Raw genomic sequence first — 23190 nt, forward strand, 5'->3', positions numbered from 1 at the left:
TTTTGACTTAAAACAGGACTGCGTGTTGAATTCTCTAAAATAGAAGGACTTTTCTGAAAAATGCCATGACAGACGAAAAAAACCCAATTTACTTTATTATTAGGTAAAGATAAAGATATACATATACGCAGACGGTTTGAAATCGGAACCGATACAAACTCTTCTTTTTAGTTGCAACCGTCACAAACTAAGACTGTAGTTTAAACCATATTTAAACAAATACGTTTTCTCTAATTCCAAATAAGAGTTGAACAGTCAAATATATACCTCTCTCCCTACTAATAAATCGCTCGCTTCTGGTCGTACGTCGTGCTTTTTTACAAAAGAGTCCCCCTGCTTCTGAGAAATTAACCCGCAGTCCTATTTTAAGTGGGTATGAGAAACCGTTTTGTTTTTGCAGAAACACCCCTGCATTTGAGAGTATTCAGTCCGTGATCCTTATGTGTATTATTTTGCAGGGCGGCCATGGCAGGGCAGGGAGGCGACGCTGCGCTCCGGATGCAGCAGGGAGGCGGAAGCCCCGCGAGGAGACGAAGGAGCAGAAAATGAAGAGGCATGGAGGAGAGGCGGGCGAGCGGGAAGGGCTGGGGCGTCGCCCACGACGCCGAGCTTGACGCTGCCTTGCGGTGGCGCAGCCAGCGAGGACCTGTCGGATCTGGCCGGATCCGGTGGGATACGGCGCGCATGCGGCGGATCTGGAAGGAAGGCGACCGGGGCGTGGAGTACGATGGCTGACATGCGCGGCATGGCCGAAGCCGACGAGAGAAGAGAGAGATGGAGAGAAAAGAGAGGACGGGAAGGAGACGAGACGCCAGAGGAGAGAGAAGGGGGTGGTGGTCACTTCAACGGGCTGCAGCGCGGCGCCGCCCCGGCCGCTGAGCCTGCCCGACCGCCCCGTCGCCAAGTCGCCACCCCACTGACTGCCCTGGGCTCGCCCTTTAAACCAATTCAGAGCCAGCGATTGTTGCCCACATCGCCGAACCTGGCTCCCCTTCTCCATCCCAGCAAGCACGCGCGCTTGAAGGCGCCCAGGAGCTCGCCGGCAACACTCAGCAGACGCAGGAGAGCTGCGTGCCTGGTGCGTGTGAATGTGTGGACGCGAGGCATTGGAGGCCTCAGCAAGGTTTGGTTTTGGCTCCAATTTTTTTTCAGAATCATATGCTAATCTTATCTAATGGTCGTTTCTGTTGCAGTTAACAAATTATATTGCCCTGTACTACTTTTTAACAAATTGGCTCCTACAAAGACTAATGGAAGGATCATCAGACCAACGTAGTCAAATTGTCTGCTTCAAATTTTCGGGTATGTGCATTGACGGGTTACCTTAATGCCAATATTTCTTGATTTTCGCTTCATATATGAAATGATTTAGCTAGCTCTTGATGAATATCTTTCGGTACACCTGTAAGTTCTGTAGCAAATGTTTCTTAGCAATTCTGATTGTACACTAAAATTTAGGTGCTTTTGGAGAGCTGATTGTACAATAAAATGATCTACCTTGCAATATCATTTTTCTCACAACTGATGAAATTCAGAGCATCTAAGTCTTAAATTTATCTGCTAAAATATTGATGTGTATCATTCATGTTGTCCGGTAAGTTGAGATTCGCATTGCTTAATTATGTGATTACAGTTTTGGAGCTGATCAGTAGCACGCTGACATGCATCAGGAAGCCGACGGACAGCCATCGTAGGAAGGCGTGGATCTTGAGCTGCAGCGACAACGACAACTTGGGCGTTACCTGCAAAAATACAACAGTTCAAGGGTTCAACCAAGTGTAAGTTTGATTCAGTCAATTATTGCAGTTCTGCACTGAAACATTCAGATTCTTGCATCCAAAGTTAGATAGGAACAGGGAAAGAATCTCCAACGCTTATTTACATGGGAAAGAACACTCTTTAACTTTGGTTCAGATCATCAGTCTATCTGAAGCACCATAGATTGAGTTTGCAAGCAAAAGGATCACACAATCTGACAGTACAAGGAGCAGTCTTTTTCTTCACATCTTTGTTTTAGCTTGCATCTGACACTTATGTGCTCCAAGATTAGGCAACCAAAACTGAACTTATGACTACATGAGTGCATGAAAAACTGTTAATATCTCTTATTTGACTAATCTTTGGATTGGTCGGAGACGAGATTCTCTGGCTTTGGGGATGGCCCTTTGGGGTTCTATCAGGGTTCTATTCATGTGCACTAGGCACTTCTCAACACTTCCATAGTTATTCTAGAACCTATTTAAATTTGCAATGCTCATCAGATTGTACACGTTTTGCAGTCAACTATTCAGACTATTGACTAGGGACGATATTTTCAGTCCTACTGAGTCTGCAAAGGATGAGCCAAGCCAAGATTAATTATGGTTTTGGTAAATTGCATCGGTTTAGTTATGTACCTGCTCCTTAGATGACTGTGTATTTGTGATTCAGTCGTTGAAATTTGGGTGCTTTCTTCGAGTGTCCTGAAAAATGGTTCAATGCGTGTTTGCCAGAAACTGTAGATTAGCAAGACTAACTTGTGTTGAGCATGTCAGTCTATGCGTGGGCACGAGTGACAATGTAAATTATGGTAGACACGATTTTCTTGAAAAAAGTCCCGGAGACGGGCTGCTGCTGCTGCTGCTTTTGATAGCCAAAGTGGAGACTGCAGTTCTAAGACTTCAAGGAGGAAAGGAATACATGGTTGCTACTTGAAGAGGTGAGTTGTTTCCCTGCAGAACAATAAATCTCTTAGAGTTGTTTAACTGAACCTGTTCCACTCTCATTGTTATGTTGAGATAAAAATTGTTATTGGTCACTCAGTGCCCAAGCTGTCGTGGATTAATTTGACTTGAATTGGATTGTACTTCAAGAGTCCACAAGATGTCATTTCTGAGTGTGGTACTAATTTCGGCACATAGCACCAATTTCTAAAAATAAGGCTGGGCAACATGAGCCAACCACAGGGGAGGATGTTTCAAGAGAATAAACTCACTGTAGTTGCCGAATTGGTATTAGTAAGTTGCTGTTTCAACTTCCTAGAGAACAACAGGGGGTGTATTTTTTTTTACTATTATTAGTTGCAGCACATGGCGACGATGAGGAGGACTTGTATTTTTAAGATGCTGCACCTCTGTTTTTTGTTGATCTTTGTTTCATGTATATATGTACATTCTATGGAAATGTATCATCGGAAATGTGAATTCATAACTCTATGGTTGATGTATCTATTGATATTGACGTGTCTATTAATATTAAGTTCTTTTTTTAATTGCTTCTTATTTTTCCTGACAGTTATACCAGACTGGGATATATCACCTCCCTACTTTGCCAAACCTTTTTTAAACACTACTTTGTCAAACCTGACACCCACATAACCCTTGCTCACGTTCCAACTATGAACGCATCACTTAAATATCCCACAAAGAATATTATTTCGTATTGTTAAACGTGCATCGCACGTGCACTGTTAAATATCACATGAAGCAGGTTGTGCAAAAACAGTTGCGGAAATATATATATTTTGAAAAACAAAACATTTTAAAAAAAATTAGACAGAAAAATGCTATTACACCTCAAAAAATGCTACTCACGAGGAAGTATAAAAATTCAATTGGAAGGCCCACTTCTTCGGCTCATGGCCCAGTATACGGGGTTGTTCTTGCACGGATAAAACTAACGAGTTAAAGTGTGGCCAACAGGGTCGGATCCAATTGCAAGAATAACATATGTTCAAAAAATGGTCTTTTCCAGAGAAATGTTCACATTTCACAAAAATGTTAACTAATATTTCAAAAATTATTCCAATTTTTATGTAAACATTACCTTCTATATGAACAAAGGAAATTTTAATGTTTAACATTATCATTGATTTTTATTACAATTTGATATAAAATGGTGCATAATGGCGCACGAAGAAGATTCTGCCTTTTTTTTCCCCGGTGCAACGCATGGGCATTTGTACTAGTACTAATAAAGTCATTAGTGGGTGGATACCGCATCAACTTTGATTGGCTCTGCTCCAACTTCGATCGACTAACTGGTCCTCCGCCTCGACCTAGTCTGCCCTGGCCTGCCCTGGTCTAGATCTGCACCGCCCTCAGCTCCACTCCATGGCCATCCTCCGCCAAACCCCGTCCAACCTCGTAAGTCAACTTGCGTGTGGAGGAGCCTAGCACAGCTAGCTATTTGCATGCTTGATAGTTCCTCTTCTCGAGATATGAGTTAACTTTCTGAGCCTATGCACACCAAGTATTACTTAGATTTGTTTGCACCAGTTAACCTTCTAAACCAATGCTTATGGCATCAAGTATTACCTAGAGTTCTTTGCTTAAGCCGGTGTCCATACGAGAATCTGGGCGTATCATTTGGTTTAGCTTCTACAAGCAAGAACACATTGTGAGTGCATGTGTAACATTTTTCTTATGAATAAATGGTCTTCCAATAATAACAACATTTGCAGTCTAAAGGCCATAGCACACTCATGCGTTAGGATGATGTACACCGCGTGGGTATTAATACAAAAATGGCGTATGTCCATAATGAAATATCCAAAGGTATACTTGACCGGATCAATTTATTTTTTCTGGAATTATTTCTTATGTATGCGCACATGTAGATGCTATGCATGCCCATGTAATTACTTATCCTTCTTATTAAACAGTGTGTTCCCATCTATCCACCCATACACCCAACCGACAATTTTGTTACTCTGTTCAGGTTGCAATCACGAACAACACTGAACTACTGGCCTATGGCAGTTAAATACTTCTTGCTTGCGTGAGTGGAAGTTTGAAACAAAGGAAGAGCAGACAACAGAGTATATGGACTACACGTATGCTATACAACTTAATGCCTTCTTGCTTGACTTGCAATGAAGGAGTCCAGGTTCTTCCATATAGGACTTAATTACAATTTGACTACAGAGTGAGTATTTCTACTTAATGCCTCCATCATTGCAATTTTACTGTCTTTGAATCATTAAGGTAAAAGCAAACCAACCTGTGGTTCGATGGTTAGAGGGACCGTGGTATCCCCAGCCCATCAGGATTCAAATCCTGGTGCTCGCATTTATTTCTGAATTTATTTCAGGATTTCATGCGCATTCAGTGGGAGGGGACATTCCCGTCGACGATGAAGCGCCTACGGTGACTTCGTAAATCTCAAGATGATATGTCGGCTCAGTCTTTCGGAGGTGCTCATAAGAGTAGGGTATGCGTGTGTGCATTCATAGGGATGAGTGTATGCGCGTATATATGAGCGCTTGTGTCTGTACTGATGTTCGAAAAAAAATCATTAAGGTAAAAGGGAACAAATCACTTTCCTTTAAATGGTTCTGTTCTGAATTCAGTTAGCATATCCAGGCCATAGGTTTGGTCTTCTCTCATATTTTTAGTTCATTGGATTTTTTTTACAGATTACATGTTTTTAGGAATGACTCAATATTCTCATGGCAAAATGAGGATGGGGGACTCTTCTCATCTAAGGGCTGGTGGCACTCTATGGAACGTGAAGCTACTTGGTAAGTCATGGCATTAGATTGCCCGGCCTTTGATATAGCCAAGCATCAGCCTTGAGGTGATCATGGGGTTGTAGCTGTAGTAATACAATTGAATGGAAATATGAAGCCAGGGCTGGATGCTGCTTTCAACCAGTATAGGGCTAGTTGACTAATAATCATGTAGAGACTGGAATGAAATTCGTGACACTATGTAACTCCGTCTCCGGAGTAATTGAAGAAATGCTCCACGAATAAGGGCATCCACGGATATATGTTCAACATCATGTTCCTCTACTTAAGCCAATGTTATTTTTAGGCTTGCTGACTTGCTTTATTCATGATCGATGAGCTTTATTACAGTACCTAGCATGTAACCTTCCAAGTTCATTTGCCAATCCTCCATCATTTTCTAATTAGGGCCACTGTCGCCGCCGGCGAAGTATGATCCAGCGGCCACCTACATCACTGCCATCAGCGATGACCTCCTGCGTGAGGTCTTCGTCCGCCTCCCCTCCCTCCCCAGCCTCGTCCGTGCCGCCTTCGCCTGCCCCACCTTCCTCCGCGCCGTCCGTTTCTCCCCTGACTTCCGCCGCCGCTTCCGGGCGCTCCACCCGCCCCAGATCCTTGGATGCTTCAGCAATCCCTTACGCACTGCCATCCCTGCCATCATCTCCTTCCATACCCGCTCTGACCCGGACCTTGCCACCGTGGTCCGCGGCTCGGATTTCTTCTTCACCAGTCTACCGGAAGACGGCGATGGCCCTAGGCGGGCGTTCAACGGCAACTGCTCCGGCTACGTCATCCTCCACAACCAGAGCACCGACCAGATCGTTGCCTACAACCCCCTCACACAGGCGCTGAATGTCTTCCCCTACCAGCCTTAGGAGGCCTGCAATTCCCACTATCTTGATTTTCGCATCATCTTCTCAAAACACGACCGGAGGCTTACGGCGGCGGAGAAAGTATTTCGTGGACTCCTTGGTAGGTTTCCTAATTTAAAGAATTTATAGAGGCGGAGTTAGGTCAAATGGAGGTCTGTGGGCCCCACTAGGTACCAGGGCGTGCCCTGGTGCCTAGTGGGCCACACCTTCGTCTTCTCGTTGCTTCACGAAGCTTCTAGGGTCTTTTATTGCCAGAAAAATCTTCAAAAAGTTTCGTGGCATTTGGACTTCATTTGGTATTGATTTTCTGTGAAGTAAAAAACAGGCAAAAAAACAACAATTGGCACTGGGCACTAAGTTAGTAGGTTACTCCCAAAAAATAATATAAAATGCTTGTAAATGTATATAAAACATCCAAGATGATACTATAATAGCATGGAGCAATAAAAATATAGATACGTTGGAGAGGTATCAAGCGCGCGGCTGGTGGCTGACAGGTGGGGCCGCCCGCGCATGCGCAGTTAATCTGGGGAGTGGGAAGTAGGTGGGCGACACCCATGCAGGCCCTAAATGGACGAGAAGCGGGCGCGTGCGCGTCCGTTCGCTGCCAGTCTGGACGCAAACCAAGAGCTAGTTTGCTCCGAAAATAGATCGAGCTGGATGCGAAACAAACATATTTTACGGATGCTGCTGCGCGTTAGACCGTCTCGTCTGTTTGTTTGGGTCAAAACGTACACCTCCGAACCACATTGAGCCGTGTCTTCAGCCCGTTTAGACCAAAACGAACACCCTAGACCAGAAGGGGTCATCCGATTGGAGTTGGCATGAGACACAACTGCACCTTCTTAGAGCATCTACAGCCGAATGGCCCCAAACCCGCCGTATACGCCTGGGCAGATGACTCGGTCACTGACCGGTCACGCAAATTCGACTCAGACGAACGCCTCAAACGTGCCTCAAACACTCGGGCTAACCGGCACCCCTCATATTCAGCTCAAATATGGGGAGGATATGGGGCGTCCGGCCGCATCCGCCACGTCGGACTCGGCCCACCCCGTCCCACCCAAACCCACATATATTTCTTCCCATCCGCTCGCTGGACCAAACCCTAGCCTCTTCACTCCACTCCTCTGCCACCCAAGGTCACCTCCGACTATCTCCGACCGTCTCCGGAATGGCGGGCAGTGGATCTGACTCCAAGCAGTCCAAATCCGTCGACTGGGGTGTCATTCCGCGCAGGTTGGAGGAGGCAATGGTCGTCCGCATTACACTCCACCGCTCCCGGAAGGATAGCGCCCGGCTGACGACATGATCTATCCGGCGCGACTCCATTGCATTGGCTCAACGACCGCTCGGATCCTCTAGGTTGGATCATCGCGGTCCCGGCAACCAGAAAATCTCTCATTCCCTATCACCGACCGGGAGGACTATGAGTCCCACCGGGACCGGTGTGCCCGCTGTGAGAAGGAGAGGATAAGGGTTGTCGAGTCCAGTCTCATTGCGGACATGGTGGCGGCAGAGGCGGATGATGTGGCGGCACGGGTGACCGCAGAGGAGGAGGCCATCCGCGCTCGCATTGTGAAGAAGCGGTAGCGGAGCAACACGCATGCCATCGCCCGAGAGGAGAATCGGCGGTCCGAGCCATGGCATAATTGCATGAGTTTGTATGAATTTGAGGTATGATAATTAAGGTTTCCGGTTGTGAGAAGGTAAAATTGAAACTTGACCGCTAATTAAAACATCGACATAATTTGAGTTTGAGGTATGATAATTAAAACGTCGACATAATTGCATGAGTTTGTATGAATTTGAGGTATGATAATTACGGTTTCCGGATGTGAGAAGATAAATTTGAAACTTGACTGCTAGTGTCGGCGGACTCTCGAGCATTTAAGGGGTCGGATTTATATAAAAACATTTAGAAATGCGCAGTGTGTACTCACAATGTCCGGTGACCGGTTAGTGTCCCACAATATAAAAATGTTTTTATATTATGGACTAACTTTAGAAATGCGCAGTGTGTACTCACTCCTCCACCCCCGAGCTTATCCGAAATGCGCCGCCGCCGCCGCTCGAGCTCGAACTCGGCAGCCATGGCCTCCCAACTAGGGCCACCGTCGCCGTCGCTGGCGCTGGCGAAGGATTATCCAGCGGCGACCGCCACCACCTTCACCGCCATCAGCGACGACCTCCTCCGCGAGATCTTCGTCCGCCTCCCCTCCCTCCCGAGCCTCATCCGCGCCGCCCTCGCCTGCCGCACCTTTCTCCGCGCCGTCCGTTCGTCCCGCGCCTTCCGCCGCCGCTTCCGGGCGCTCCACCCGCCACTGCTCCTTGGGAACTTCACCGACCCCTGCCGCATTGCCATCCCTGCCTTCACCCCCTTCCGAAGCCGCTCCGACCCCGACCTGGCCGCGGTCGTCCGCGGCTCCGATTTCTTCTTCACCCGCCTACCGGAGGTCGGCGACTGGGCGTTCAACGGCTGCTGCTCCGGCTACGACTTCCTCCACAACGAGAACACCGACCAGATCGCTGCCTACAACCCCCTCACGCAGGTGCTGCATATTTTCCCTTACCCGCCTCAGGAGGCCTGCGATCCCCGCTATCTTGATTTCCGCATCATCTTCTCGGAAGAGGACCGGAGGTCGTTCCGTGTGGTATGTGTTCGTCGCCGCAGGCGGCGGCAGAGGACGCTGGCTCGCTTCTCTGTCTTCTCATCAGACAGCAGAAAGTGGCAATCTTTCTCGTGGGTGGACACCTCACTGCCGCAGCCTGGGGATGATGGAGGTGATAAGTGCTTGCTCTCATCTTACACTGCTACGCCGGTGGATGAATTTGATAGATTAGTCTACTGGAAACACAAAAATCAAGCATATATAGTCGTCCTCAACCCTACGACGCTGCAGTTATCTCGAATCGATTTGCCGCCGCACTTGAAAGATATGGACGCCGTACAATTTAAGCTTGGTCAGACCAAGGATGGGAACCTCTGTATGGCTTTCACAGATCAGTTTGGTGCAAACGAGGGAACGCTCGCTGTTTGGTTTTGGAGAGCTGATGGTGATGGTGTTGATAAATGGATGCCGCACAAGATTTTCCCACTGAACAAATTTGTTGATTTCTCTATGTGTTCAGAAGAGTATGCTGTCACAGCGCAGGTTACCGGAGTCATGGATGATTTTGTGCACGTGTCTGTTTATTATCAGAATACCAATTGCTTCCTATCCTTTTGCCTGGAAACAGAGAAGGTCAACAAGCTCTTTGAATATAGACTTTGCGTCCGGCCCTACATCATGCCGTGGCCTTCTTCTTTGGTATGCAACAAGGTGAGCCTGTGCCTGAAGAAGCCGGTAAAATTTATCCTGACGTTTGATCCCTGAATCATATGCATTCAAGTTACTTGAGACCAATTGATTCTTACATACGTAGCTTTGAAAATCTGCCATCAGTTTGATATTTTGCTAGTCCCTCCGATCCAAATTAGTTGACGCTCCTTTAGTATAAGGAGTAGTATTTTTTCTCGAGAAAACGCAGAAGTGTTGTTTCTCGATGCATTGATAGAAAGAAGAGTGTGTACAAGTCCGGTCAACTGTTTTTGAGTTGGTTACAGAGCAATAACTTAATTCTTTATTTTTCTAGGTATATTAACAGTGATTTGCATAAGTCATAATACAACTGTTCAATTGCAGATTTTATACAAGGATTCAATATTTTAATTTTTTGCATGCATTTTTTGCAGATTATATGATATCTCCGCACTGACAGTATCTTAGGCTAAAAAATTTCTCTCCACTAAAATATTGTCCACAAAATTCTTTGTTATCCTGACCAATATGTTTCTTCACTTCTGTTGCTTCGGTCGTTGCTAAATAAATCTGTCATGTACCACTTTTTTAGAAGATCTGTCTTGTACTGCACTGGAGTCGGTAACCTTGCACAGTTTGTCTACGCAAACACTTGAATCCTTACTTACACTGAAATCTTCTTGTCTCAGGAGGATTTAGAAACCAAGGTTACTGGAGACAGTATGGCGGATGGTGTCCCTGTGGGCACAGAAGAAACTCCCTCTGTTTTTGTCACAGCATTACGATCATATAAAGAAGCTCTGATTAATGGCGATGTGGCAAAAGTTGCAGAGATAGAGGCATTTCTACTTTATATTGAGGATGAGAAGAAGTCTCTAGTTGCAGAACTGACAAGTGCGAGAGATTGTATCTCGAGGATAAGTGCCGGCATTGATGACTACAAGAGAAGGGAAGAAATAGAGAGGTGATGACTAGTTGACCCACTTCTTTGCCAGTTGAACCAGCCTCTTTGGAATGATCATGATGTATTTCTTTCAATGAGATGAGCTTTTGTTTAGATGTGTTGGTACTTTGGTTTTTGAGACAACCATCATGTGCTAGTTTCAAATGCTTGTAGGGCTTGTCTGTTGTGCAAGGGAACGCTGGAGACGTAAGCTACGGCTAATGAATGTAACCATCAGTAGGATGGCAATATGGCCACTTAATTTTCACTGGTGCTGTCCTTTTTATTGTTTGTCTGGGTCTCAAGTCCTTTTGTAGCATTGTTCTTCCATTGTGGGGCAGTTGGTTTCCTTCTGCTTGGTCTTCCATTATCTTATTTCACATCCATTGCTTCGGTCAACGCTACATACCTGTATTATACTCACTCTGTTTGGAAAACCTTGTTGGAGAAATTGATAAAAATGGATGTATCTAGAACTATAATATGTCTAGATACATCCATTTCTCCGACAAGTATTTCCGGACGGAGGGAGAAGGATCTGTTGCCTTGCACAGTTATTATATAGAGACACCTGAAACTTCAATTACACTGAAGTCATTTTATGTCTAGGATTCAGAAACCAAAGTTACTGGATGGCAGTTTAAATGTCATAGGTGTTACTGGATCCGCCAGTGAAACACTGCCTGTTTAAATGTGTTGGCAATGATATGTAATTTTGGTGTCATAGGTGTTAATGGATTCTTTCTCAACAAGGACAAAAAGGACAAAAATGATGCGGGGCAAAAGAAGAAGAGTAGGCCGCCCTTCTGCGGTTGTGTGCGTCCCAAAACAGTAGCCGAGCCTTAACCGGTTTGCTCTCTAGGCATCAGCAGGAAGAGGCTCCACATGTCAGCCCAGCAGACTCATGTTCCTTCTCATCTGGAGTTACAGCAAGTGATGTCTTTCGGATCTCTTCTGTAATGAGTTGCATGATAATGTTAACAAGAAGCTCATGCATTCAGAGTTTTGTCCTTGCTAAAAAAACTGAGGCAATGGCCCCTAGCTTACCTAGTTAATCCTACGGACACTGTTTTTTTTTCCCTTGAAATGGCAGTTATCCTGCATTAATTCATTAAGAAGAAAAGAGTTGCTCAGTTAATTAGGAAAAACCGAGCGAAAACCAGACTGCCCAGTTAATCATGTAGAACCGGGCAAAAGACAGATCGAGGGTTTCCCTCGGAGATGCGGAGATGGTCGGATTCGCGCGGGAGGTGTGCGGTAGCAAAGCAACGATGCCCCCAGGAAGGTAAACGATGGCCACAGCCGCTGCCATTGTTGGTCATGGCACAAAGCCGAGACAGACCCAAGCTCCCACACCACCTCAGTCGCACATCATCCCACACCGGCTTTTTCGGCAAGCCCACCAACCATCACCACTATCGAAGTTGCCCATCAATGAAGAAGAAGAAGCACCGAGATCCGCTGCAGTCAACCGCACCTCGCAAAAACCACCGGCGGCCAACCTCCAGAATGAGGCTCCAGATCCCACAACGGTCATCCGGACGCAGAGCCACCGCACGCAGCGCAAGCCGCCGTGCCCTGCTGATCACCATACCGACAAGAAACAAGGGAGCATTTCCCAAAGCCAAGAACCACCATGGTTCTGGACCGCAACCAAGCATCGGCAGCACCGACACACCACATGCGCCCCACCACGGCCGCCGACAACCTTCAAATCTCTTCTTTCCCATCACCGATCGGGAGGAGTATGACTCCAACTGGAGACTAGTGTGTTTGTCGTAGGAAGGAGAGGATAAGGGCCGCGCGAGGCTTGGCTCGCTGCCAACATGGCGGCGGCGCGGGCGCCGCAGAGGAGGAAGCCATCTGCGCCAGCATTGTGAAGAAGCGGCAACGAAAGAACACGGGCGCACTCGCCCGAGAGTAGAGCCGGGCAGTCCGTGACATTGCTGGACTGCCACCAAAGGAGGAGAAGGAGGACATCGACAGTGAGGATAGCTCCGGCGACGAGCAGATCCAACTTGATCCCTGTCGCGTCTTTGATCGGTACTTGCGCGAGAATAGGGATGGCGGTTTTGCCCATGGGTATGGGTACCCGCGGGTACCCTACCCAAAAACAATGGGCATGGGCATGACTTGGAAAGATTTTGTACCCGCGGGTAATGGGTATCCATACCCGCAAAATCTATGGGTAGGGCATGGGTATTCAATTGCGCCAATGGGTAACCCAACGGATACCCAAAAGAAATTAATAAATCAAAATTATTCCTATGTCATGTGGGGTAAGCATCTAACTCCTATGGCCCAACCCTAAATATTGTATTCTCTAAACCAGCCATAGGGCATAGGCCTGGAATCACCTGCTCGACACTCCTCTGACGTCCTATGTATCTTCTTGAAACAATGAAATCTTGACTCATCGCCATCGGACTCATCTAAACTCTCGATCCAGTGACCCCCAATTCCAGCTGCTCATTCGCACTACGTCGGGCTTCCACTAACCGCTGCTCATACTCCCTTGATGCCTCCAAGAAGCCACCCATCGGAGGAGGCTATGTTTGTGCCATAATGCCCGCCCATATCACTTGAATTTCAGACTCATTTCTCTAAAAATATCAACATTTAAATGCTATATATGGTACCCAATGGATACCCATTGGGTACAGGATACCCGATGGGTATGGGCATGGGTATTAATTTATGTCCATGGGTATTGAAGTGGGTGGGTATAGAAAGTTTCTACGGGTATGGGTTTGGGTAGAAGGAGGTTGTACTTGCCCATACCCTACCCATTGCCATCCCTACGCGAGAAGGACTGCAACGGCGCCAGGAAGGGCAAGGGCAGCCGGGGATGATCTTCTTCACTATAGCCAAACATGCCAAAATTTGGTAGTCCAATGACATATGTTGTAATGTAGTAGCTGGAGATGTGTAATGCATCATTCATGTAGTTGCACAAGTTTGTATGGATTTGAGGTATGCTAATTGAGGTGTTCGATTGTGAGAAAAGAAATTTAAACCCCGACAGCCCATGTTCTGGGGTCAGATTTGCAAGTCAACTCATTGTTCTGGGAAAAGAAATTGAGTAGCAGGAAGAGGCTCCACATGTCAGCCCAGTAGACTCATGTTCCTTCTCATCTGGAGTTACAGCAAGTGATGTCTTTAGGATCTCTTCTGTAATGAGTAGCATGATAATGTTAACAAGAAGCTCATGCATTCAGAGTTTTGTCCTTGCTAAAAAAATGAGGCAATGGCCCCTAGCTTAACTAGTTAATCCTACGGACACTTTTTTTCTCTTCGAAATGGCAGTTCTCTTGTATTAATTCATTAAGAAGAAACGAGTTACTCAGTTAATTATGAAAACACGAGCGGAAACCAGACTGCCTAGTTAATCATGAAGAACCGGGCGGAAACCATCACAGCCGCTGCGCGGCACACATACGAAACCCCACACACACCGCTACAAAAAAGGCCTCGGCGGGACAACACACAGGCGTCATCGTCATCCCTACACTCTGAGAAAACGATCCCGACTTCGCCGTAGGCGATCATCGACTCAACCCACACTGCAGAGGCCGTGAGGGGTTGCATGAAGATCTGCGCCAAAACTCAGCCACTCGCGATCAGACAACGCAACTCCGACTCTAATGGAGAGCTACGAAGGACGAAACTAGGCACAACTGGCACCACGAAAGATCGCCGAACGGACCACCTGCAGCCAGTCCTCGTACACCGCAGGGCCCTTTCGCTGCAGCTTCGACTTCACATCAACAGACAAACCAAGGCAAACCCGTGAACACACCGGAGAAGAACCGACTACCTCAACCATTGCCGCGTCGCCGACATCGCCCCCAACATCATTGTTGCCACAGAAACCTAGACGTCACAACCCGCCTCTAGCCACCGGTTGCTAGGCTCCCAAGACGAAGCCCCAAGAAGGAAAACGACACCAATGCGTCTCCATCTTAAGATCACAAATCAAGGGTTTCCCCGAAGGGGCCGAGATGGCCGGATCCACGCTGGAGGTGTGCGGCAGCAAAGCAACGATGCCCCCAGGAAGGTAAACGACGGCCACAACCGCCGCCATCGTCGGTCACGACACAAAGCCAAGACAGACCCAAGCTTCCACACCACCTCAGTCGCACATCATCCCACACCGGCTTCGGCAAGCTCACCAACCATCACCACCATCGAAGTTGCCCATCGATGAAGAAGAAGCACCGAGATCCGCCGCAGTCAACCGCACCTCGCAAAAACCACCGACGACCGACCTCCAGAACGAGGCTCCAGATCCAACAATGGTCATCCGGACGCAGAGCCACCGGACGCAGCGCAAGCCGCCGTTCCCTGCCGATCACCATGCCGACACGGAACAAGGGAGCGCTGCCCAAAGCCAAGAACCACCATGGTTCTGGACCGCACATAAGCATCATCAGCACCGACACACCCCATGCACGCCACCACAGCCGCCGACAGCCTTCAAATATGTCCTTCCCCATCACGATCGGGCGGAGTATGACTCTCACTGGGACCGGTGTGTCTGCCGTGGGAAGGAGAGGATAAAGGCCGCCAAGGCTTGACTCGCTGCCGACATGGCAGCGGCGGAGGCGGTTGATGCGGCGGCGCGGGCGGCCGCAGAGGAGGAAGCCATCTGCGCCCGCATTGTGAAGAAGCGGCAGCGGAGGAACACGCGCGCCCTCGCCCGAGAGTAGAATCGGGCAGTCTGTGACATGGCCGGATTGTCACCAAAGGAGGAGAAGGAGGATAGCGACAGTGAGGACAGCTCCGCCGTCGAGCAGATCCGGCTCGATCCTTGCCGCATCTTTGACCGGTACTTCCGCGAGAAGGACGACAATGGCGCCGGGAAGGGGAAGGGGAAGGGCAAGGGCAGTCAGGGATGATCTTCTCCACCATAGCCAAACAAGCCAAATTTTGATAGTCCAATGGCATGTTGTAATGTAGTAGCCGGAGATATGTAATGCATCATACATGTAGTTGCATGAGTTTGTATGAATTTGAAGTATGCTAATTGAGGTGTTCGGTTATGAGAAGGAAAATTTAAGACTTGATCGGTCGGCTGTAGTCCGCATCTGTGGGTGTTTGGGGTTGGATTTGCCGAAGTCCGGCTGTAGATGCTGTTAGAGAGTTCCAAACTGAAAGAAGTTTAGTTTGTATCCGTTCAGATTCGACCCCTGCGATTTGCCCGTACAAAATTCCCCTTCCGCTGCCCTCGTACTCCGGAAACCAAAATCCGCCGCCGCCTTCCCGAGCTCGGACTCGACAGCCATGGCCTCCCAACTAGGGCCACCGTCGCCGTCGCAGGCGCCGGCGAAGTATGATCCAGCGGCCACCACCATCGCTGCCATCGGCGACGACCTCCTCCGCGAGATCTTCCTCCGCCTCCCCTCCCTCCCCAGCCTCGTCCGTGCCGCCCTCGCCTGCCGCACCTTCCTCCGCGCCGTCCGCTCCTCCCCCGCCTTCCGCCGCCGCTTCCGGGCGCTCCACCCGCCTCAGATCCTTGGATACTTCAGCAACCCCTTGCGCACCGTTATCCCTGCCTTCGTCCCCTTCCGCAGCCGCTCCGACCCGGACCTCGCCGCCGCCGTGGTCCGCGGCTCCGATTTCTTGTTCACCCGTCTACCGGAAGACGGCGACGACACTAGGTGGGCGTTCAAGGGCGACTGCTCCGGCTACGTCTTCATCCACAACCAGAGCACCGACCAGATCGCTGTTTACAACCCCCTCACGCAGGCGCTGAATGTCTTCCCCTACCCACCTCAGGAGGCCTGCGATTCCCGCTATCTTGATTTTCGCATCATCTTCTCGGAAGACGACCAGATGTCGTTCCGCGTGGTATGTGTTCGTCGCCGCAGGCGGCGGCGAAGAACCATGGTTCGCTTCTCTGTGTTCTCATCGGACAGCAGGGAGTGGCAGGGTTTCTCGTGGGTGGATACCTCAATGCCGCAGGCTGGGGATGATGGAGGTGATAAGTGCATGCTCTCGTCTTACACTGCTACGCCGGTGGATGAATTTGATAGATTAGTCTATTGGAAACATAAAAATCAAGCATATATAGTCGTCCTCAATGCTGGGACGCTGCAGTTATCTCGAATGGATTTGCCGCCGCACTTGAAAGATATGGACTCCACAGAATTTGAGCTTGGTCTGACAAAGGATGGGGAGCTCTGTATGGCTTTCACAGACCAGTTTGGTGCAAACGAAGGGATGCTTGCTGTTTGGTTTTGGAGAGCTGATGGTGGTGGTGTTGATAAATGGATGCCGCACAAGATTTTCCCACTGAACAAATTCGTTGATTTCTCTATGTGTTCAGAAGAGTACTATGATGTCACAGCGCAGGTTATCCGAGTCGTAGATGGTTTTGTGTACCTGTCTGTTTATTATCTGTATACAAAGTGCTTCCTATCCTTTTGCCTGGAAACAGAGAAGGTCAACAAGCTCTTTGAGTATGGACTTGGCATCCATCCCTACATCATGCCATGGCCTTCTTCTTTGGTATGCAACAAGGTGAGCCTGTGCCTGAGAAGCCGGTAAAAATTGTCCTGATGTTTGATCCCTGAATCATATGCAATTGATTATTGTATAGCTGTGAAAATCTGCCATCAGTTTCATGTTTTGCTAGCATTTTTTCTTGAGGCATTGATAGAAAAGAGTTTCTACAAGGCTGGTCAATGACTTAGTTATTAGTCTAGGTACATTACACTCATTTGCGTAACTCATAATATAAGTGTTCAATTGCTGATTTTATACAAGGATTCAATATTTTAATTTTTGCATGTGTTGTTTGCAGATTATATGATATCTCTGCATTGCAGTATCTTAGGCTTAACAAAAAAACTCTACACTAAAATAATGTCTACACAATGCTTTGTAACCCTGACAGCTATAAGGTGTTGGTGTAGCAAATATCTTACTTCGCTTCCGTTGCTTCGGTCGTTGCTAAATAAATCTGTCATGTACCATTTTTAAAAAAGATCTGTCTTGTACCACGTTTGAGCCAATGACCTTGCACAGTTTGTCTACGCAAACACTTGAATCCTTACTTGCACTGAAACCATTTTATGTCTCAGGAGGATTTAGAAACCAAGGTTACTGGAGAAAATGTGGCAGAAGATGGTCCTGTGGGCACAGAAGAAGCTCCCTCTGTTCTTGTCACAGCATTGCGATCATATAAAGAAGCTCTGATTAATGGTGATGGGGAAAAAGTTGCAGAGATAGAGGCATTTCTACTTTCTATTGAGGATGAGAAAAAGTCTCTAGTTGCAGAGCTGACAAGTGCGAGAGATTGTATCTCGAGGATAAGTGCCGGCATTGATGACTACGAAAGAAGGGAAGAAAGAGAGAGGTGATGACTAGTTGACCCACTTCTTTGCCAGTTGAACCAGCATCTTTGGAATGATCATGATGTATTTCTTTCAATGATATGGCCTTTTGTTTAGATGTGTTGGTACTTTGTACTTTGGTTTTTGAGACAAGCATCATGTGCTAGTTTCAAATGCTTGCAGGGCTTGTCTGTTAGCGCAAGGGAACACTGGAGATGTAAACTACGGCTAATGAATGTAACCATCAGTAGGAGTATTTGGCAATATGGCCACTTTGTATCTTAGCTTGTGTACTTGTCTGTTGTGGGTCCACTCTTTTTTATCTTTTCATTGGTCCTGTCATTTTTATGGCAAATTTCAACATGCTCCGTCTTGCCTCCTCTTTTTACTCATGAGGTAAGAAGGTAAGAGTTAACCAGACAACTAATTGGTGAGAACAATGGCTCAAATATATTATATACCAAAGAGGGGGTAAGAGGGAGCATGTTAAGACTGCTCTCCATTAACACCTATGACACCAAACAAAACTACATGTCATTGCCAACATATTTAAACATGCAGTCTTTCACTGGCGAATCCATTAACACCTATGACATTTAAACTGCATCCAGTAACTTTTGTTTCTGAATCCTCCGGAGACATAAAGACTGCCTGTTTAAATGTGTTGGCAATGATATGTAATTTTGGTGTCATAGGTGCCAATGGATTCTTTAGATCATTGGATGCTAGAATGCTACTCCCTCTGTCCCATAATATAAGATCGTTTTGCAAGTGGAACGGAGGGAGTGGTTTCATATACTTGTAAGATGGCAATGATATGTTGGAGCTCTAAGATATGTCCAATGAGTCTCCCAAAAAACAAATGTCTAATGAGTATAAACATCACTATGCATGTCTAGTGGCAAGAGGCTTACTAAGACATGAGTTTTATCTTTCTGGAGGTTGCGGTACCTGACTATAAACATCACTATGTCTAGTGGCAAGTGGCTTGAGCACTCATCCATCATGTGTCCATCATATGATATGCATTCGAGGTGACTGGAGAGCTATTCCAGCAGAAGGAAAATCTCAGAGATGGTGCAGAAAGGATCGGAGAAGGTTGCGAGGCTGAACCTCGAGGAAGCGCACAAGTTCAAGAGGGTCAAGGTCTCCGAGAAGCGTTCGCGGCTGCTCTTGAGGGACTGCGTGCACTCCAACAAGGACAAAAATGATGCCAGGCGAGGCAAAAGAAGAAGAGTAAGGTGCCCTTCTGCGGTTGTGTGCGTCCCAAAACAATAGCCGAGCCTCAACCGTTTTGCTCTCTAGGCAGCAGCAGGAACCAGGAAGAGACTCCACATGTCAGCCCAGCGGACTCATGTTCCTTCTCATCTGGAGTTACAGCAAGTGATGTCTTTAGGATCTCTTCTGCAATGAGTTGCATGATAATGTTAACAAGAAGCTCATGCATTCAGAGTTTTGTCCTTGCTAAAAAACTGAGGCAATGGCCCCTAGCTTACCTAGTTAATCCTACGGACACTGTTTTTCCCCCCTTGAAATGGCAGTTATCCTGCATTAATTCATTAAGAAGAAAAGAGTTACTCAGTTAATTATGAAAACACGAGCGAAAACCAGATTGTCTAGTTAATCATGGAGAACCGGATGAAAACCATCACAGCCATTGAGCGGCACACATACGAAACCCCACACACACCTTTACAAAAAAGGCCTCGGCGAGACACCACACAGGCGTCATCGTCAGCCCTACACTCGAAGCAAACGACCCCGACTTCGCCGTAGGCGATCGTCGACTCAACCCACACTGCAGAGGCCGTGAGGGGTTGCATGAAGATCTACGCCAAAACTCAGCCACCCACGACCAGACAACGCAACTTCGACTCTAACAGAGAGCTACGAAGGACGAAACCAGGCATGACTGGCGGCCAATCATCGTGCACCGCACCTTCGCTACAGCTTCGACTTCACATCAACAGACAAACCAAGGCAAACCCGTGAACACACCGAAGAAGAACCGACTACCTCAACCATTGCCACGTCGCCGACATCGCCCCCACCATCATCGTTGCCACAGAAACCTAGACGTCACAAACCCGCGCCAGCCACCGGTCCCACTAGCCGATGCCGGGCTCCCAAGACGAAGCCCCCAAGAGGGAAAACGACACCAAGACGGCGCCATCTTAAGATCACAGGTCAAGGGTTTCCCTGGAGAGGCCGAGATGGCCGGATTCACGCGGGAGGTGTGCGGCAGCAAAGCAACGATGCCCCCAGGAAGGTAAACGACGGCCACAGCCGCTGCCATCGTTGGTCACGGCACAAAGCCGAGACAGACCCAAGCTCCCACACCACCTCAGTCGCGCATCATCCCACACCGGCTTCGGCAAGCCCACCAACCATCACCGCCATTGAAGCTGCCCATCGATGAAGAAGAAGCACTGAGATCCACCCGTAGTCAAACGCACCTCGCAAAAACCACCGGCGGCCAACCTCCAGAATGAGGCTCCAGATCCCACAACGGTCATCCGAACGCAGAGCCACCGGACGCAATGCAAGCCGCCATGGCCTGCCAATCACCATGCCGACACGGAACAAAGGGAGCGCTGCCCAAAGCCAAGAATCTCCATGGTTCTGGACCGCAGCCAAGCATCAGCAGCACCGACACACCCCATGCTCGCCATCACGGCCGCCGACGGCCTTCAAATCTCTCCTTCCCATCACCGATCGGGCGGAGTATGACTCCCACTGGGACCGGTGTGTCTGCCGTGGGAAGGAAGGCCGCCGAGGTTCGACTCGCTGCCGACATGGCGGCGGAGGAGGCGGCTGATGCGGCGGCGCGGTCGGCCGCAGAGGAGGAAGCCATCTGCGCCTGCATTGTGAAGAAGCGGTAGCGGAGGAATACGTGCGCCCTCGCCTGAGAGTACAATCGGGCGGTCTGTGACATGGCCGGACTGCCACCAAAGGAGGAGAAGGAGGACAGCGACAGTGAGGACAACTCCGACGACGAGCAGATCCGGCTCGATCCCAGCCGCGTCTTTGACCGGTACTTCAGCGAGAAGGACGGCACGGTGCCGGGAAGGGCAAGGGCAATCGGGGATGATCTTCTCCACCATAGCCAAACAAGCCAAATTTTGATAGTCCAATGGCATGTTGTAATGTAGTAGCCGGAGATGTGTAATGCATCGTACATGTAGTTGCATGAGTTTGTATGAATTTGAAGTATGCTAATTGAGGTGTTCAGTTATGAGAAGGGAAATTTGAGACTTGATCGGTTAGTGCCCGCATCTGTGGGTGTTTGGGGTCGGATTTGCCGAAGTCCGGCTGTAGATGCTGTTAGAGCATTACTAGTAGAACCCTCAAACCCTCAAACCCTTGTAGCAGTTTTAAGGGTTGAGAAGTGCCACTTTTTGACACTTTTAAGGGTTGAAAAACAGGGGCAAAGACTAGAACCCTCAAACCCAACCCGTAAACTGCTTTAAGGGTTGGATTTGAGGGTTCTAGTCTTTGCCTCAACCCCAACCTTTAAAACTGTCATTTCATATATCACACATTTCATCACATTTCATCATATGACATATCACAAATTCCATCACAATTGACATAAAACAATAATCATTCTAGTTATTATTACAACACCGAATAAAACAATAATCATTCAAATTATTACAATAATGTTTGAGCAAATAACACCAATTGTTCGAATCAAATAGGACATAGAAAAGGAAAAAAAAGGATACATCATGGGCCAATGCGCCGCCCATCCAACTGCCAGTGGTGCTCTATTAGATCATCCCGGAGCTGACCATGAGTGGTTGCATCCTCAATCTGACGATGTGCTTGAAGAAAAGCGTGTATGCGAGAAGGGTTTCTTTTCGGTTGCACACGGGTACCAACATTGTCATAGAAACAAGGGAGGTTTAACCCTCTCTCGTCCTCTAGGATCATGTTGTGTAGAATCACACAACATTTCATGATGTTCATCAAGGTTTTTTTGTCCCAAAACCGAGCTGGACCACGAACTATGGCAAACCTTGCTTGCAAAACACCGAAAGCTCTCTCAATATCTTTGCGGGCTGCCTCTTGTGCCTTGGTGAAATGAGCCTCTTTTCTTGTTAAGGGCACCCCATTTTTCTCCTTGATGGACTTCACAAGAGTTGCCCATTCGGGATAGATGCCATCGGTGAGATAGTATCCCATTGAGTACTCATTGTCCATGATTTTGTAGTTGCAAGCTGGAGCATCCCCAGAAATTAATCTTTTGAACAAAGGAGATCTATTGAGGATATTGATATCATTGAGTGTTCCTGGCAACCCAAAGAATGCATGCCAAATCCATGTGTCCTGAGATGCTACGGCCTAAAGCACAATGGTAGCATCACGGCTTTTACCGCAATACATTTCGTGCCATGCCTTTGGGCAATTTTTCCACCTCCAATGCATGCAGTCAAGACTACCTAGCATCCCCGACCATCCCCTTTTTTCATTTATTTCCATTAATCTTTTTGTATCTTCCTCGTTTGGTGCCCGAAGATACTGCTCACCGTACAACTTGATGACCAACTTGGCAAACCTACGGACTGACTCCGTGGTTGTATCTTGCCCAATGCGAAGATACTCGTCGGTATAATCCGTGGGTATGCCATAAGCGAGTACCCGCATTGCCGCCGATATCTTTTGATATGCACTAAACCCCATGATACCGGCGGCGAATCTACGACGTTTAAAGTAATATGAGGCGCCCTCACAATCGGTGACAATCTTCACAAGCAAACTACGCCGCATTCGGTACCTTCTGCGGAAGAGACGAGGAGGGTATGTAGGTACCTCGGAGAAGTAGTCTTCCATCAAATGTTCGTGTCCGAGAGCGCGGTTCCGGTAGATGGTGACTCGGCCCATCTTCGACCCTCTCCTCCGATCCATCAGCTTCACGCGGTTTTCAAACGATTGCACGTCGATGAGGAGGCTCATCATCTCGACGTCGTCATCTTGCAACAACTCCTCAATGTCGGAATCGTCAGATGTCGACCAATCCGACGAATCGGACATGACAATTTCCTCATTGTTCATCTCCATCTGCAAAGGACATTCACTAATTAGTGCTAAAAAATGAAACAAAAAGAAAATGAAACAAAAAGAAAATGAAACAAAATGAAAAAAATTTGAAAAAACCACACCTCTCGGACGAGGCGGCGTCGGCGGCCGGGGCAGGGCGGGAGGGCGGCCGGGGGCGCGGCTTCGGCGGGAGGGCGGCCGGGGC

General features: G+C 47.9%; 3 protein-coding genes across 6 annotated transcripts; all 3 read left to right on the plus strand.

Moving 5' to 3' along the window:
- Positions 1–493: 493 nt before the first annotated feature.
- Positions 494–3201, plus strand: LOC119311429. 4 transcript variants are annotated; one of them, XR_005151062.1, is made up of 5 exons: positions 494–1123; positions 1194–1302; positions 1634–1778; positions 2280–2698; positions 2803–3201. XR_005151062.1 is itself a non-coding variant. In XM_037587063.1 (4 exons), exons 1-4 carry the CDS (start codon positions 728–730, stop codon positions 2356–2358), a joined length of 729 nt encoding a protein of 242 aa, XP_037442960.1. In that variant the 5' UTR covers positions 494–727; the 3' UTR covers positions 2359–3201. The 4 variants fall into 4 exon arrangements, 1 of the variants encoding a protein (XP_037442960.1); XR_005151064.1 differs by having other exon boundaries at positions 1671–1778; positions 2280–3201; XM_037587063.1 differs by having other exon boundaries at positions 2280–3201.
- Positions 3202–8401: 5200 nt separating this feature from the next.
- On the plus strand, positions 8402–10926 carry LOC119311430. Its single transcript, XM_037587065.1, has 2 exons — positions 8402–9683; positions 10352–10926. The coding sequence occupies exons 1-2, from the start codon at positions 8415–8417 to the stop codon at positions 10628–10630; spliced, it is 1548 nt and encodes a 515-aa protein (XP_037442962.1). The 5' UTR covers positions 8402–8414; the 3' UTR covers positions 10631–10926.
- A 4962-nt stretch (positions 10927–15888) lies between these two features.
- Positions 15889–18221, plus strand: LOC119306047. Its single transcript, XM_037582388.1, has 2 exons — positions 15889–17127; positions 17691–18221. Exons 1-2 carry the CDS (start codon positions 15889–15891, stop codon positions 17967–17969), a joined length of 1518 nt encoding a protein of 505 aa, XP_037438285.1. The 3' UTR covers positions 17970–18221.
- The last annotated feature ends 4969 nt before the right edge of the window (positions 18222–23190 follow it).

The sequence above is a fragment of the Triticum dicoccoides genome, chromosome 5B (genome assembly GCF_002162155.2).
Source record: "Triticum dicoccoides isolate Atlit2015 ecotype Zavitan chromosome 5B, WEW_v2.0, whole genome shotgun sequence".
Lineage (NCBI taxonomy): Eukaryota > Viridiplantae > Streptophyta > Magnoliopsida > Poales > Poaceae > Triticum > Triticum dicoccoides.

What these genes read in the sequence shown, in the direction of transcription:
- LOC119306047 (XM_037582388.1), top strand. Translation starts at nt 15,889, where the DNA reads ATGGCCTCCCAACTAGGGCCACCGTCGCCGTCGCAGGCGCCGGCGAAG. An exon ending in CTTCTTTGGTATGCAACAAG is followed by an intron (nt 17,128 to 17,690) that starts GTGAGCCTGTGC and finishes TTTATGTCTCAG; the next exon opens with GAGGATTTAGAAACCAAGGT.
- LOC119311430 (XM_037587065.1), top strand. Translation starts at nt 8,415, where the DNA reads ATGCGCCGCCGCCGCCGCTCGAGCTCGAACTCGGCAGCCATGGCCTCC. An exon ending in CTTCTTTGGTATGCAACAAG is followed by an intron (nt 9,684 to 10,351) that starts GTGAGCCTGTGC and finishes TTCTTGTCTCAG; the next exon opens with GAGGATTTAGAAACCAAGGT.
- LOC119311429 (XM_037587063.1), top strand. Translation starts at nt 728, where the DNA reads ATGGCTGACATGCGCGGCATGGCCGAAGCCGACGAGAGAAGAGAGAGA. An exon ending in GCATTGGAGGCCTCAGCAAG is followed by an intron (nt 1,124 to 1,193) that starts GTTTGGTTTTGG and finishes TTTCTGTTGCAG; the next exon opens with TTAACAAATTATATTGCCCT. An exon ending in GTTCAAGGGTTCAACCAAGT is followed by an intron (nt 1,779 to 2,279) that starts GTAAGTTTGATT and finishes CACGTTTTGCAG; the next exon opens with TCAACTATTCAGACTATTGA.